Genomic DNA, 15,586 nt, shown 5'->3' on the forward strand with positions numbered 1-15,586 from the left:
TTTTAAGGGTGGTGCGCAGGTAGGTTCAACTGCGGCTGCTGGTGGACGTCACGACAGCGTTATAAGAATCTTCGGTGAAAACAGGTCCACAAACACCACATCTATTATCTCGACACCATGTGCACATACATTACATGGGAGCCAGTCAACGCCTCTTGCACTCCGGAAGCCCATGGTTTGTGATTCACAAGGACATCATCAACAAAGCTGTCCACATCCGACTCTTTCAAGCCCCTTTGATTGAGAAACAAAAACAACCACAGAATCACAAAGTTAAAAATCCCCAAATACTTATCGCTAACACGCCCATTTAGGGCTGGTTTGGTATTGCTGTGCTTTGAAAAAAAGCTGCTGTAAGAATAAGCGGCTGTGCTGTGAGAATAAGCGGCTGTGAAATAAAACCAGTAGAGTGTTTGGTAAACTTTTTTGTGAAAGTGCTTTTGGAAAAAAAAAGCAGGATGATAGTGTGTCTTTTTATTAAAAGAGCACCGTAGCTCTGTGTGCTTTGAAAAAACTGGTTTTTTTTTCAAAGCAGCAAATAGCAGCTTCAGCTTTTCCTTTGATTTTCAGCTTATTCTCACAGCAGCTTCCAAAATAAGCTCTTTTTTTTTTTTCAGTTTACCAAACACAAAAATGACCATCAGTTTTTTTTCACAGTGGCTTTTTTTAAAATCACCTCAATCCCAAACGGGGCCTTAGTAATCACAAATACTTATCGAAAACTAGACAACAACCTTCACTAAGTTTTTGTGCTGCACTTTCGACATCATTGCCACTTCCCTCGCAAACCGCTCTTCTCTCTTGGCAATCTGCTCTGGGGTTTCTCCTCTATGAACATTTTTTACAGCAACTTTTTGACTCTTATATCTAGAACAAACAAAACGCAACCACCAAACAGATTAAGAACACAACAGAACAGAACATCATCGTTGTAACTCGACACGAAAAACACATATTCGGCATCATAAACACCATAATTGCAGAACACCAAATCAAGTTTTGATCTTTGATTAGTTCTGCAAAAACCCAACTCAAATTTGCATTTATATTTAACAAGATCTAAGGCATCATATTAAATTGCTAAACTTGAGAGACCAGAAATTCAGAATTTAAGACAAACAAAAGATGTTTTGGATCGATCAGCCACTTGGCATCCAAATCGAAATCCCCAACTGAATAAACCCCATTACCAGATCCCATAATTTTCTCTCTCTAAAATTCTAAAACAAGAACAAAACAAGAACAACATACACTGACTAATTAACCAAAACAAAGGGTACCCTTTATTTGTAGGACCACATTTGAAGTAAAGATGAAAGCTTTGGTCTGGATAAAAATGGAAAAAATTAATAAAATCAGCAGACTTCGTATGATTGGAGAGGGAGAAAGATGAAGACTTTCTATAATAAAAGGACTTGCTTGGTACTGTAGGTTTCAGAAAACAGACCCATCCCCGGAATCACGGTTGAGGATCCTACAAAGAATTTAGCACAAGATTGTTTGCCCTCCCACTTCCGGTGCCCTCTCATGTCCTTCTGTTTTGTGTGGTCACGATTAAGCCATATCAATATTTTATATTGTTTTTTTTATAGAGATAATAAGATAAAAATAAATAGTAATATAAAATATTGATGTAGCTTAACCGTGACCATACAAACAGAAGGGTACATGAGGGCACTAGAAGTGAGAGGGCAGACAATCCTTGTCCAAAAATAAAATCCCAGAGGCACCCACCAACAACCCTACAATATAAAAAGGAGGTGGATTTTCTGCTCTCTCATTTCCATACTCTTCCCATTCCCTTCTGTTTGTGTTATCACGGTTAGGCCACGTTAACATTTTATATTCATATTATTTTTTATTTTATTATTTTTATAAAAAAAATAATATAAAATGTTGATGTGACTTAATCGTGACCACACATCACAGAGGAGATGAGGAAAGTATGAAAATATGAGGCAAGACAATCCGCCTCCATATAAAAATGGTCACTGATGAGAGCTCTATCAGTGGGAGTGGATTAGATTTATTATTGGGAATTGGGGAGAGAGAGGAATCAGTAGAAGAGCAAGCAGATAGAGTTGAGCAAGGCAGAGGAGGATGAAACTGAGAGGAGGTGGAGATTTGGGAACTTGGTGGCGGCGATGGTGGCGGTGGGCGGGTGGGAAGTGAGTTCAGTTGAGATTAATTTATTGGCCTTCTCCGCGAGTGGAATGTTATTGTCTTGTCTTCTAGATCCAAAGATAAACTAGTCTCTGTCAGAGAATAGTGTGTTTCCTTTGTTTTTCTTCCTTTCTACCTCATTTTCCCTTATTTATACTAGCAAGAATAAAAATTTATAATAAGAGAAAATGTAAATTGATTTCTAAATTTTTTTTCTTTATGATATTCAAATGATTTTGCCTTGCTGAATGAGACTGTTCATATCTTTGACTACTAGTTCTGAATAAATATTTCTTTAACTAAAAGTTTACAAGGCAACTGAAATGATTACTTAGTTATAAGACTTTGGAAAAAAAATTACAAGTATTTTGTGTGCAATTTACTATATTATGCATAACTTTTAATATATTAATTTATTTAAGTTAATTTGGTCTTTTAACTTTTATTTGGTTGATTAAAAGAGTTTTGTTGATAGGTAGTTTAGATTATAATAAAATAAAATAATTACTAAATAAATAGTTTTTTTAATAATATGATATTATGTACATTAAGTGGTGGAGGGAGTGAGTTAAGCTTCACAATGAGATAGTCATAATAATTTGTTCAAATTTATCTTAATGATAATCGAACTTAAGACTTCTTATGTATGAGAGATTTTTCAATTTACTAGAAACACATTGTAAAAATACAATTGGTTGGAAACTTAAAAAATACAATTTCAAACTATTTTATTATGACACTTGGTGTATCAAGTCATGTTTAGTGTTCACACCACACTGAAAATTTTCTCCTCACTTACAAGTCAAAAGGAATACTATTAAATCGTAATATAAGTGACTACTAAATAACTAATTTATATATTTGATTTTTAAAAGTTTAGGGGAAAGGAAAGCTAATCCATCAAGGCCAAGGCATATAACAAGTATCCTCGAGAACTTACACAAGGGGTCTTAGTCCTTTTTTTGTTTTTACAGATCTTGCACAAAAAATGGTTGCTTACAATGGAACTCAAACATAGACCTTGCAACTCAACCAATCCTCAGTGGAAAATACACATGTATTTGAGCAATCTTTTAATTAATTTAAACTAAATTATCGAGTCAAAACTCCATGCAATAAACATATTGTTTTAATTAAATTATTCATATACAATAATAAAATGTCTATTTATATCATAGATTCTAAGATTTGATAAAGAGAATATTTCCAAGATGTGCATAGACATAAAACACATACACACTACTCTAACTAAATTAATCAAGAACAATTCTGCAAGAAAATGGAAGATATGTGACTTTTATTTATTTCCTAGATTCTAAGAAGGATAAGAAAATGTTGTCGGAGAAAAAGAAAGGTAAACGGGCGATAAGAAGACGAATACAACACAATGATACAATTGGGGCTTCGAGAAAGTGCCCTTTTGGTATCCACTAAGGCCAAAAACCCATCACAATAATTGAATTACCAATGTCTTATTAGAAAGTAAAACACATTATTTTGGCGATTTTGAAACTTGAATGTGACAAATATGACATAGACAATAAGGATGTGTGACTCAGATACCAGGTTGGAGGAAAATGGACTGAAGTACAAAGGTTAAGGCAAGGAGATATGTGAGAGGTATTACATGAGTTAATTATCAAATTATTATGACATATTTTATCGCGTTTTTTATGAGAGATTTTTTAGTGTGCTGAAAACACAGCTCGATACATCAAGTGTCATCACATAACTGATTGGATACTTGAAAAAAATAAAATTCAACTTGTATGATGACACTTGATTTATCGGGTTGTATTCCGGCACACTAAAAAGTTGTCATCTCCTAGTTCAGATATACTGCTCTTTATTTTAAACACATCTTTGTACTCATTAAAAGACAAAAAGACAAGCAAATATTTTGGTCCCAGTATGCAAGAACCATACAATATACTTAGAAATATCAAGCATCCCGTTGGAAATCAACTGTAAGGCAAATATTATCAACGAAACAAAAGAAGGAATTGCACAATTCATTTGGTGATTAGGCGAACTAACAACAAAAAAAATATAAAAAATAACGAGTCAATAATTTAAACACTGAACTAAATGATCCTTACGAAGATGTGGGTTGTTGAAGAGTTAGATCATCACTTTCCTTAACTACACCAAACAACATACTCCAAATGGCTTTTGCAATCATTGTTTTACCTATACCGCCCATACTTCAAATTCCAATTATTTGAACATCAGGTGAACCTCCAACATCCAAGTATTTAGTACTGAATTCTTGCACGCAAAAAGTTGTTCCAACTGAGTGCTTGGTTTCTTTTAAGTCTGTAGTTTTCAGTAGTCTCCTAATGTCTCCAACAATTTTCTCGATAAACAATCATTGATGTCTCGCGGTTAAAATTCAAAATTATACAAAAGTAAGATTCATCATGCAACTGCAAGATTTATATCAACTAAAGGCTTTTGATTCAAAATGGTCCCTGAGATTTGCATCATCCATAAGTTTGGTCCCTGAGATTTAAAATTAATAGAAGTAGTCCCTGCGATTGTCCACCATCCATGATTTTAGTCCTTCCGCTAAAGTTTTTGGCCAGAAGTTTGGGCAATTTTCAAAGCTTCGTAACTCAATCGTTTTTTAACCAAATTCGACCCATAATATATCAAAATGAAGATAGGAAAGTGTAGAATAAGATTATATCTATTTGGAAGCCCAATCAATGGAAAACTGGAAAACTTGCCGGAAACTCGCCGAAAACTGGGTAAATTTTAAACATTCATAACTTCTTCAATACTCAACGAAATCAAGTGATTCAAAAACAAAAACCATACTTCTCAACAAGAAGAAGAGAATGGTACCTTTTTAAATGGCTAACTCGCCTTGGTTTGGCCGGAAAACGGCTCGAAAGTGGCTGTTGAAAAACGAGTTAGCAACTTTCGAGCCGTTTTCCGGCCAAACCAAGGCTTTTTAGCCGTTAAAAAAGGTACCATTCTCTTCTTCTCGTCGAGAAGTATGATTTTTGTTTTTGAATCACTTAATTTTATTGAAGACGTTATGAACGTTTAAAGTTTATCCAGTTTCCGGCGAGTTTTCCAGTTTTTCCTCGGACCAGTCAATTTTGAGGCTATTTTCCGACCATCGTCGGCAACCATTGGGCTTCCAAATAGATATAATCTTATTCTATACTTTCCTATTTTCATTTTGATATATTACGGGTCGAATTTGGTTAAGAAACGATTGAGTTACGAAGCTTTGAAAATTGCCCAAACTTCCGGCCAAAAGCTTCAACGGAAGGACCAAAATCATGGATGGTGGACAATCTTAGGGACAACTTCTATTGATTTTAAACCTCAGGGACCAAACTTATGGATGATGCAAATCTTAGGGACCATTTTGAATAAAAAACCTCAACTAAATGCCTCATTCATCATGATTAGATATTTTGGTAGCGAAAACGTTTTGAATAAGTTAGATTTGATCGAGATGACTAGTTAAGTTCAATTTAGCCGTGTTTCTGAAATGCATTGTAACCGTATTAGTTAAGCTCAGTTAGATTGCTCATGAACTATAAGAAGGCGTTTGTTTGCCCTCACTAAACCGTATTATAGCTTTTAGTCATACAATTAGAAATCCATTAGAATTAGTATATGGGTTTGACATACGGAGGATTCGTCCTTCACGCATTACCAAAAGCTCCAAAGTTTTTTCCTATAAACGTATAAAATCAAAGTCTGATCATAATCTCCTTATTTTTGGTGAATTAGTGAGTCTTAGAAGCTAATACAAGACATTGGAATTAAATTTAGAGGAAAAATTAAAATACCTGTCCGCTGTGGTTTTAAGATTCCGGCCACACAAATCTGCAGAAGCCTTAAGATCCTTCTCCACTGCTCGACCTCATCTGGATCTTCATCCCTTTCATGCTAACAAAGTTAAAAGAATAAGGTAAAGTGAGACACCTAATAAAAGTTTAGGTGGTAAAGTGAACAAATGAGCATATAGAGTGAAGTAAAATTTTGTCTACATAAGTGTCATAGAAATGCCTTTAATATTTTTTACATATAGAAAATAAATAGGGTTAATTACATCGATGTTCCCTGAATTTGTCATTTATCTTCATTTTCATTCTTAAACATTTTATTTGTTTTATATGATCTTCAAGCTCGCTATTGCATGACTTTTTTTTTTATATCCTTTTCGTCAACTTCATCTATTTTTCTATTAAGTAGAGATGATAAATTTAAAATTCATCCCACAACCTAAAAAATGGGAAAAAGGAGGTGGATGTACAAAATTCTTGCTATGCCCTCTATATTTAACAGAAAAATAAAAATAAATTGGTCAAAAAATAGATTTTGTTAGATTAGTCACTAACGGGGTTCAAACTCACACCGTCATGCAAGATCTTAACTCATTTCCACCACTATAGTAAAGGGCCACTTGCAACCAAAAAATAAATTGAATTAATGGATATAATTGAATCACCACATGAGAGAGTTTGAGAACCACAATAAGAAAAAAAAAAAAGAAAAACTATTCTAGAACGAAAGTAAAATTCTTGACAACAATGTTGTATATTTGAAAAATAGTTCAAGCAGATTAAGATGTTAGCACAGAGTCATTTATCTCGTTTATTGAACAAACAACGAGGACATCAATGCCGTTTTTTCTCTTTTGAAATTCCTAAACAACAAAATTGAGATTTCTTTCACAAAAATTACCATAAATTTTGACAAAATTGACGGTCGAATTATAAATCCAGCAGGCAAATCGAAAACAATCACAGGAGCTTAGAACACACCACATCAACATTTAGCAAGCAGTCTCATAGGAAATCCCAATCAAGATAAAACTATTCAACAATTTATTACATTTCGTTCATATAAGAGCATGGTTAGGAGGATTATTTAATTGACGTTATAACATCTTTCTACAAAGAAAAAAATGAAAAAGAAAATAGGGCCTCGGCACCCGTGGCAAAACCCAACATGGATTAGAGTACGTTTCAGCCTGACCTTCTGTAAAAGCTATAGGCCACAGCCACTGTTGCCACTGCTCCAACCACGGCAGCAGCTGCGAGAACATCGCTTTGCTCCCAGTTCCCAATCAAGCTTGACAGCTTCCGTAAGGCATCCTTTGTGGCACACGACTCTGTGGTTTCTTTCGACTTCATTTCCTCACTTCCACCGTTCTCCTCCAAACTTACTTCTTTGCAGCATGTAAATCCATCACTATTAGCACCCTGGCAACAGCTTGAAAAGTTCTCATTATTCTCAATATGATTGCCCTTTTCTTGGTGAATCTGATTGCTATTTTCATGTGGCTTCTCCTTGATTTTCTTATTTTCTTCTCCATTTGGAAGTTCCCGGTCATTAATTTGTTCAGCTTCATCAGAAAATGCTCCCATTTGGCCTCTGTAAGGAATGAAATTGAATTTCGTGTTCAGCTATTTAAAGATTCAACTCTTAAGTTTCTTCAATGCAGTTACATCCAATTTAGAAACATATACAGAGTAATACTGTTGTATCCAATTCTTTTGTGCTTTCTCCACAGAAGTTCCTCGATGTTATTGTAACTCTATATCAATAAATCTATCATACAAGACTAGACATAACCATCAATTGAAAAATATGACAACACAAGCTTCCGTCCAGTGAAATTTTCATCCAAAGACAATAGGCAAAACCGAAAATCTACAAACCTCCAAAGTCGTTCTATAATCTCTCCCTTCCCAATATGCTCATCAAGCAATTCCGGCACATCATCAGGAGTGACGTAGCCATACCTGCAATTAATAATACATAATATTCAAATTTCATCGATCCCAATACGACAAAATTTTAGATTGTTATGATCCGAATATTACCAATGGCCTGTTATGCTTCCATCTGAACCTGGGCTGTAGATAATCAAGTTTCCATTGTGGCCTCCAGTGTGAAAGCAAGCAGCAACAAATATCTGATTCGTCAATCCTCGTAGCTCAGCCTCCTCTTTGAACTTATTAATGAGAACACATGCACTATCACGATTCCATTCCTCTCGACTACCATGTGCACATACAAATACATAGGAGCCAGTCAACGACTCTTGCACTCCGGAAGCCCATGGTTTGTGATTCACAAGGACATCATCAACAAAGCTGCCCACATCCGACTCTTTCAAGCCCCTTTGACAACAAACAAAAACAACCTCATAATCACAAAAAGGGATTTACAGGCAAGGAATTAGTCGTAAACTGAGCCATTAAATTCAAAGGAAAACTAATGAAAAGAGCTTGAAAACTTTGAGTTTTAACGATAAGGACAAAATAAAGGGTAAAGTGAATAGTACCAGGATTGACTTTTTAGTGCAAAAATGTGGTTTTTCGTTAAAGTGAAAAGTACCAAGAGCTTTTCGTTAAGGTTCCCTAAATTCAATTTCTACAACTAATTTCAGAAGCTAACACACATCTAATCATCTATTTAGGTCAGTGGATTCATGTTGGTTATGGAATGGGCCCTCCATTATGAATTAATTACGGTTTGCCATTGTGTGTGTTAGTGTGGGCCGTGCTTAACAGCTGGGTTGGGCTGCTGCATTTGGGCCCAGGGTGCAGCTCTCACGGGTTTTGGGCTGGGTTTCACCGAAATATCAAATGACTCTTTTGCCCCCTTCAGTCCTAATCCGACGGCCACCATTTGCGGCGTTTGTGGTCTGCAATTCGGTGGGGGGGGGAGGTGGGGTTAGCTTGCTTTCAATCTCGTCAAGGAGTTCGTGCAGAGAGGCAGGGGATGACATCAAGTTTAGGGTGTGCACAGTGAGAGAGAAGAGGGTAGGAGCTAGAGAGAGGGGGGTGGGTTCTGTCCGCGGACGTAGGTTGCAGAGAGACAGAGATGGGGAAAAGTATGGGGGTGGGGTTGAGGGGAACGTGTACACAGAGAGAGTGAGGAAGGGACATAGGAGCTAGAGGTATGGGAAAGGAGTCGAGGAGTTGAGGAGTCGAGGGGTTGAGGGGTTGAGGGGTTGATTTGTCAGGGGCTGCTGCATCCTTCCTATTCAAAAGGTAACAAATAATTTTCAATTCATTCTTTACCCTTGAATGTGGATTTACTGTTCGGGGTTGAGGAGGACATCATATATCTTCCCTTTTTCTGAATTTTAGTTCTGTCTTCTTCGACTCTTATATCTTCCCTTTTTCTGAATTTTCTTTATTTCTCATCCTTTAAACTTTGTATTTTTTTTAAATATTTATTTTTTTGGTGATGCAGATAGATGAACATGTTCAAAGGGGAATCATGAACCACAGATCACTGCATCCGAATATAGTTTGATTCAAAGAGGTCAGTGATCATAAACTATTTTCATTTTGTATTTTAAGAATGAATTTGGCAAGTTTTGTTTGAATTTTGTATAAGTATCTGCTGAGGGTGGGTGGATGAAGACAGAACAAACTAAATTTGGCCTCTGGTGTGCTTAAACTGGTACGGGGGAGGGTTAGAACTTTGAGCCCATGATGCAGTAGGACTAGAGAAATGCGGCAATCCACCACTTGCAGAATTATTGTCAAAATAACTCTGCTAAAAATATGAGCTATGCTTCCTGCACTTTGTTTTTACTGTGAAGTGGAAATAGTCTTTAGCGTGGCTTATTTGTGATAATTGATAAAGAGGTTAGTGTTTAAGACTTGAGAGTAGTGCGGTGTCTTTCTCGCTGGTTCTGATGATGGAGTACACGGCTGGGTGAGAACTCTTCGAGGGAATATGAGGATGAGATAAAGTAGTTTCAAATACAGGGAAAATTTCATTGGAAATGATTTTAGTTTAGTTTCAGCTAGGGAAAGTTAGGTCTGAAGCATTTTTACATAAACAGTCGGTCATAATATAACTAAAACTTACATACTTTTTCGATTTAATTGTTGTTTTGCATCAGGCAAAGTTTTTCTTCCAGCAGTTGATATCAGGAGTTAGTTGCTGTCATTTGATGGTATGTAATGTGGCACTTTTCTGCTAATGCGTTGTATACTGTTATTTATTTCTCTTTTGATATTGGAAGTGTTGGTTGTAGTAAGGAAATAATTCGTTTCAATAGTATACGACTTCGGTTTAATAGTATATGACTCAGTTTTTGAATAGCACTCAGGTGGTATTACGACTTAGTTTTCTAAATGCCAATAACAGCTCTAGATTTTGTCTCAAGTCAAGTATTCTTACTAATGTAGCATTTTGTTGGCACATCAGTATGTTTTGATTGTTTCTCTGCTTGAATAGAGAATTGTTAACGTCCGGGTGGGAACGTGGGTCAGCTCATGTTTTAGTCTCTCCGTCGTAAGCAATTTTACATGGTACTCTTCAATGTAGCTATAGGTAAGACAACACTCTCAGTATTCCATAATCAAACCACCATTTGAACTTTTTTTCATCCACCAAGTTAAGCTTTTATGTGCCATCTTGAATAGTTATAAGTTATTGCTTCAGATTACTCCAGTGCGACATTGTTGTTCTCTTCCTTACCTCTCAAGCTTGCTTAATATACCAATTCTTATTACTGTTGTATTGTTAAGAAATACTCAATTGCGGATTCAGTTCATCGTTTTGAATCGGATAAAAATTAACCACTCAGTGGTTAATTATCTAAATGGGCGGTAGGTCTCGGGTTCGAGACTTGTGAGCAGTCTCTCCATAAATGGGGGTAAGGCTAGCCGACATTCACCTCTCCCAGACCCTGCGTAAAGCGGGAGCCTTGTGCACTGGGTACGACCTTTTTAGTGGTTAATTATCTAAATCCTATAAATTCGGATAAAAATTAAAGCAACTACAGAACAAAAACCTCAAGAAATCAACGCAAATTTACCTGTATTTGATCATTTTTGGGCAAATCAACACATCGCCGTCGCAAAACTCAGTTCCTTCGCATCCTTCAATTACTGTCAACGTCGTCTATCAAATACCAAGAAAAAATGTGAGTAATGGAGTCAACTCAGCTCAACACCAGAACTCAGTAGCTCCAGGAAATAAGAATGGTAAGAAAAAGCAATCAGAAACGTCGACGAATTGAGCTGGAAAATGGACCTTAATGGTGAAGTCGTTCTCGCGAGCTTTGAGAGCGGATGCGAAGAACTTAGGGAGTGGATCGGACTCAGGGCCTTCGATGCGCCACGGCCAGGCCTCCAGGGTCTTGTAGCAAAGGAAAACGTGGTGATAGCTCAACAGTGTATCGTCGTCAGTGTCTTCATCAGACTCATATGACTTGGTCTTATAGTTGTCCCAAATAGTAAGAGCATCAGACAAATCCCATTTTACAATATCCACTCCTGTTTTGTTCAGCTTAATTATATTATCTCCTCCATAAAATCTTGCTTTTACAAGAACTATGTCGCCACCTTTCAAATTGAGCTTCTTGTTTGAAAGATTTCCCAACCAAAGATAATATTCATGGGAAGCAGTTATGGCGGCCTTAATTGTCCAGATGCTAAAATGAGTTCGTTGGGTACGATTAACAACATCAATGCATAGATCCCCAGTAGAGTTGGAGTTGTCTGAAGAATAAATGATGCCCAAAGCCAACCCTCCTATATAATCAATACTTGGCGGCACTTCAAATTTGACAGTTTTATCCTCTCCCGCGACATAGGCTAACCAGTTAGGAATATCATTTCCAGAGAGAAAAATTCCACCAAATGCATTTTTCTACAACATGGGGTGCAAAGTCAGTATAAGCAACAATACAAAAAGCAGAGAGAGAGAGAGAGAGTACCATACCGTTCGGAGGTTCTCCTTAAAAGTATCAGTGAGACTGGTACACCCTTCCATTTTAATGTAAATTATCGAACCCATGTAGTCCAACGAGTTCTTAAATTTTGGAATATCTTTGAGTTTGCGGCAGTCTTTCAGTAACAATATCCTCATTTTCGACATCTCTGAAATGTCGGACATTATTTCCAGTGCAGTGCAGTAATTCGCTTGCAGTAAAAGCAAACTGTTCGGCAAATCTGGGATTTCCTGAAGGTTTGTGCAATGATCGAGAATTAATACCAGAAGCTGAGAAAGGCCACTGAGAATGGGTAGCCTATTAAAACCATTCCCACCTAGACCTAAAAATGTTAAAGAAGATAGACTCCCAATTATTTCGAGAACGGCACCATCTGTTATATTGCAGTCACTGAGATCTAATACGTCAATCATCTTCAGTTGTGCTAAAAAATGGTAACCCCCACACAAACCCTTACAGCCACTGAGCTCCAATTTATTGAGATGTGGGAGTTTTGAAAAGTCTGGTAATTCAGTCAGGTGATGACAGTCGTTAAGAAGGAGATACTTCAACTTCTTAGGCAACTGTTACTCAAAAAGAGAAAACAATAATAAAAATTCAAATAAATAAAAGAGAGAATGCATGATGATGACTGATGTTGATATTTACAAGGACATTGATAATTATATCGTACCAGGTCCGAATCCTCCCAAACTCGTACGATCTTGCTGTTGCTCAGGTTTAAATAAACTAGGTTTCGTTGATCAAAATCTGCTGGTATGGCTTCAAGAGGAAATCCAATCCAATCCAACGCTCTTAACTCCTTGGAAAGATGTTTGTAGCTTCCAGTCAGCTTTACATTAGCCAGGTCGAGAAATTTCAGACGCCACATCTTCTTAAACGCTTTCGTACTGAAGCTTTGCTCGTCATCAGAATGTTCTGGCAAAAATAAGTGTAGTCCTTCAACTGCTTCTGTTCCCTGTTAGAGATCCAAAATAAAAAAGGATAATATTCACACGAAGCATAGCTGTGAATTGGATGAATGAACTACTAGAAAGGTAGGGCATACAACATAATTATGTATTCTCTCTTTCAATTTACAATGGATGAAAGCCTTTTTTCTTAAAATACACTATGTACAACATACATTATATATATGCGGATATGCGTATATACTTCTCTTTATTTACATGTACTTAACATAACATCTTTTCATTGCAAAAGTACTTACAGATTCGTTCCTTAGCACGCTTTTTGCATCTTCACTATGCCACAAATGACTACGTTTTCCCAATTTCACAGGAGATTCTGCCCGCACAATTTCTCTTCCCATATCTCGAATCAAATCATGCATCCTCAATCTTTTCCTTTCATCAATATATAGGAGACATCGATCGCAGAGTGTGGTAATTTCTGCTTCTACAGAAAAACGACTACAACCATCCAATACTGGAGTGGCCACACTTATATGCACTCCAATAAAGAAATTAGATATGTCTAGGAACACACCCTTCTCATGATCATCACGTAGTCCATCGTAGCTTAATTTAAGCGTTTCATGAATTTTTCCGTCTGGAATATTTCTCAATTTATCCAATGTACTTTCCCATATGGTTTTACTCTTTTTCTTAGCCAACAAACGACCAACAACTTTCAGAGCTAGGGGCAATCCTCCACAATAATCAACAATATCTCTTGCCAATTCAATATATTCTTTATCGGGATAATCATTTCCAAAGGCATGCCAACTAAGGAGCTCAAAAGCTTCTTTCTCTGTCATTGCTTGTGCCTTATATTTTTTATCCACCTTTTGTATATTCAGCACATGTTCATCTCTTGTTGTTATAATAATTCTACTCCCTGGACCAAACGATTCATGTTCTATTGCCAATTCATCTAATTGGTCTGCATCATCTATGTCATCAACCACGACAAGTACCTTCATGCTTCCAAGTCTTTTCTTGATCTCTTTGGTCCCTTCGGCAACACTGCTTACCTTAATGTCAGGCTGTTTTAAAATATCTCGAAGAAGTTGTTCTTGCAAACTAACCATCGCTTTCTTTTTACTCCTCACATCTTCAAGGTAACATTGACGACTAAAACTATGCTGATAATTGCTACAAACGGCTCTGGCAAGCATTGTTTTACCTATACCGCCCATACCACAAATTCCAATTATTCGAACATCAGGTGAACCTCCAACGTCTAAGTATTTAGTACAAAATTCTTGCAAGCGAAAAGCCATTCCAACTAAGTGCTTGGCTTCTTTAAAGTCTGTGGTTTTCAGTAGTCCTTTGACGTCCCCAACAATTTTCTCGATAAACACCCCTTCACACCTACGAGTAGAAATTCCAAATTACGAGAGCCATACTAAATGCCTTATTCATAATGACTAGATATTTACATATTGAAACATATTTGAATAAACTGGATTAATTGAGCTCAATTCAACCACGTATCCAATCTTTGATTATAATGTGAATACATTAGATCATTGGTGATTTGACTATTATGCAATTGTAGCTTTCAGTAATATAATTAAGAATCCATTACAATTGGTATTTTAAATTGATAAAGTGTGGAGCATTTGTCCTTCACACACCCATAAAAAACAAAGCACGTACCCTGCGCTTCACTTCCTTAATTTCCACGGAAATTATTATGCAAATGCTCTACCTTTTATAAAATTCATATACCAATTGTAATAAATTTTTATGTAGGGACCAAAATTACAGTTCTATTATAGTTCAGAGATCAACGATCCAATTTTTCTTATGACATATAAAATCAGATTCAATGCCTTAATTATAATATCTTAATTTTGGTTGATTAGTGAAATATGGTGATATGAAATTTGAAGTAAACAAAAAAGTATACCCGTCGGCCGTGGTTTTGAGGTTCCAGCCGGCCAAATCTGCAGAAGCCTTAAGATCCTCTCTCCACTGCTTGACCTCATTTGGATCTTCATCCTTTTCATGCTTCTGAAATGCTTCCCCAAAACTATCTTTCTGTTTCCTGACTTGAGAAGGGTCAACGTCGTAGAATATTGGACACACTATCTTCCCCTCTTGATCTTTTAGGCACCTCATGATCTTCGACAGCTCCCTCAGGCACCACCGGGACTCCGCGTACCTCTTCGAGAAGACGATGACAGCGATCCTCGACCCTTCGATTTCTTGGTCAAGTTCACTCTGTATGTCTTCCCCCCTTCTGAGCTGTTTGTCTATAAACGTGTTAATTCCGGCATTGCGTAACGCAATGAAGAGGTGGTCTGTGAAGGTGTTGCGGGTATCTTCGCCTCTAAAGCTCAGGAACACCTCGTACTTCCAGCGGTTTGAGCTCTGCGAGGAAGACGAAGAGGCGGCAGAGCCAGCTCCTTGGGCGGAGCTGCTGGTATCCATTGCAGACCGTAGAAGTGCAGCTTGGCTTTCAAATAACCAAAGTCAAGTCTTTACCCAGTGTCGGTGGCCGTTTTAGATATTTTGCATGGGCCAATAATGTCACTGCTGTGTCGATAACGCGCTCCCACAGTTTAATTTGTATAAATGCTTTACGATGCAATTTCCTTTCTTTTGTAGTCTTTTGAGAATCTGCCGCCCAACTTTGACCGGTTGACGATCTTATTGTATTATAAGATGTGCATTTTGATTATCATCATTTAATGTGATGTATGTTCATCAAATTATTTATTATTATTAGATGAGTTTA

General features: G+C 36.9%; 2 protein-coding genes and 1 long non-coding RNA gene across 4 annotated transcripts in view; 1 reads left to right on the top strand and 2 right to left on the bottom strand.

Moving 5' to 3' along the window:
* Positions 1-27: 27 nt before the first annotated feature.
* The window catches only part of LOC103421466 (uncharacterized), a 62,788-nt gene continuing 47,229 nt past the window's right edge, over positions 28-15,586 (bottom strand). The window contains exon 5 of the mRNA XM_070805299.1: positions 28-234. Coding sequence (XP_070661400.1) covers positions 105-234 — 130 coding nt within the window. The 3' untranslated portion in view covers positions 28-104. The remainder of the gene's footprint in view (positions 235-15,586) is intronic.
* Positions 6,964-15,422, bottom strand: LOC103411333 (disease resistance protein RML1A-like). 2 transcript variants are annotated; one of them, XM_029107695.2, is made up of 9 exons: positions 14,756-15,422; positions 13,110-14,214; positions 12,573-12,857; positions 11,890-12,462; positions 11,200-11,817; positions 10,982-11,067; positions 8,019-8,318; positions 7,854-7,937; positions 6,964-7,566 (listed from the first exon to the last, which is right to left on the bottom strand). In XM_029107695.2, exons 1-9 carry the CDS (start codon positions 15,277-15,279, stop codon positions 7,158-7,160), a joined length of 3,984 nt encoding a protein of 1,327 aa, XP_028963528.2. In that variant the 5' UTR covers positions 15,280-15,422; the 3' UTR covers positions 6,964-7,157. The 2 variants fall into 2 exon arrangements, with proteins under 2 accessions (XP_028963528.2, XP_028963529.2); XM_029107696.2 differs by having other exon boundaries at positions 11,890-12,129; positions 14,756-15,421.
* Positions 9,054-10,262, top strand: LOC114826894 (uncharacterized). Its single transcript, XR_003775893.2, has 3 exons — positions 9,054-9,194; positions 9,400-9,471; positions 10,061-10,262. It is a non-coding gene; the product is annotated as an uncharacterized lncRNA (long non-coding RNA).

The sequence above is a fragment of the Malus domestica genome, chromosome 09, assembly GCF_042453785.1.
Source record: "Malus domestica chromosome 09, GDT2T_hap1".
Lineage (NCBI taxonomy): Eukaryota > Viridiplantae > Streptophyta > Magnoliopsida > Rosales > Rosaceae > Malus > Malus domestica.

What these genes read in the sequence shown, in the direction of transcription:
- LOC103411333 (XM_029107695.2), bottom strand. Translation starts at nt 15,279, where the DNA reads ATGGATACCAGCAGCTCCGCCCAAGGAGCTGGCTCTGCCGCCTCTTCG. An exon ending in TTTGGGAGGATTCGGACCTG is followed by an intron (nt 12,463 to 12,572) that starts GTACGATATAAT and finishes TTTGAGTAACAG; the next exon opens with TTGCCTAAGAAGTTGAAGTA. An exon ending in GGAAGCATAACAGGCCATTG is followed by an intron (nt 7,938 to 8,018) that starts GTAATATTCGGA and finishes TATTAATTGCAG; the next exon opens with GTATGGCTACGTCACTCCTG.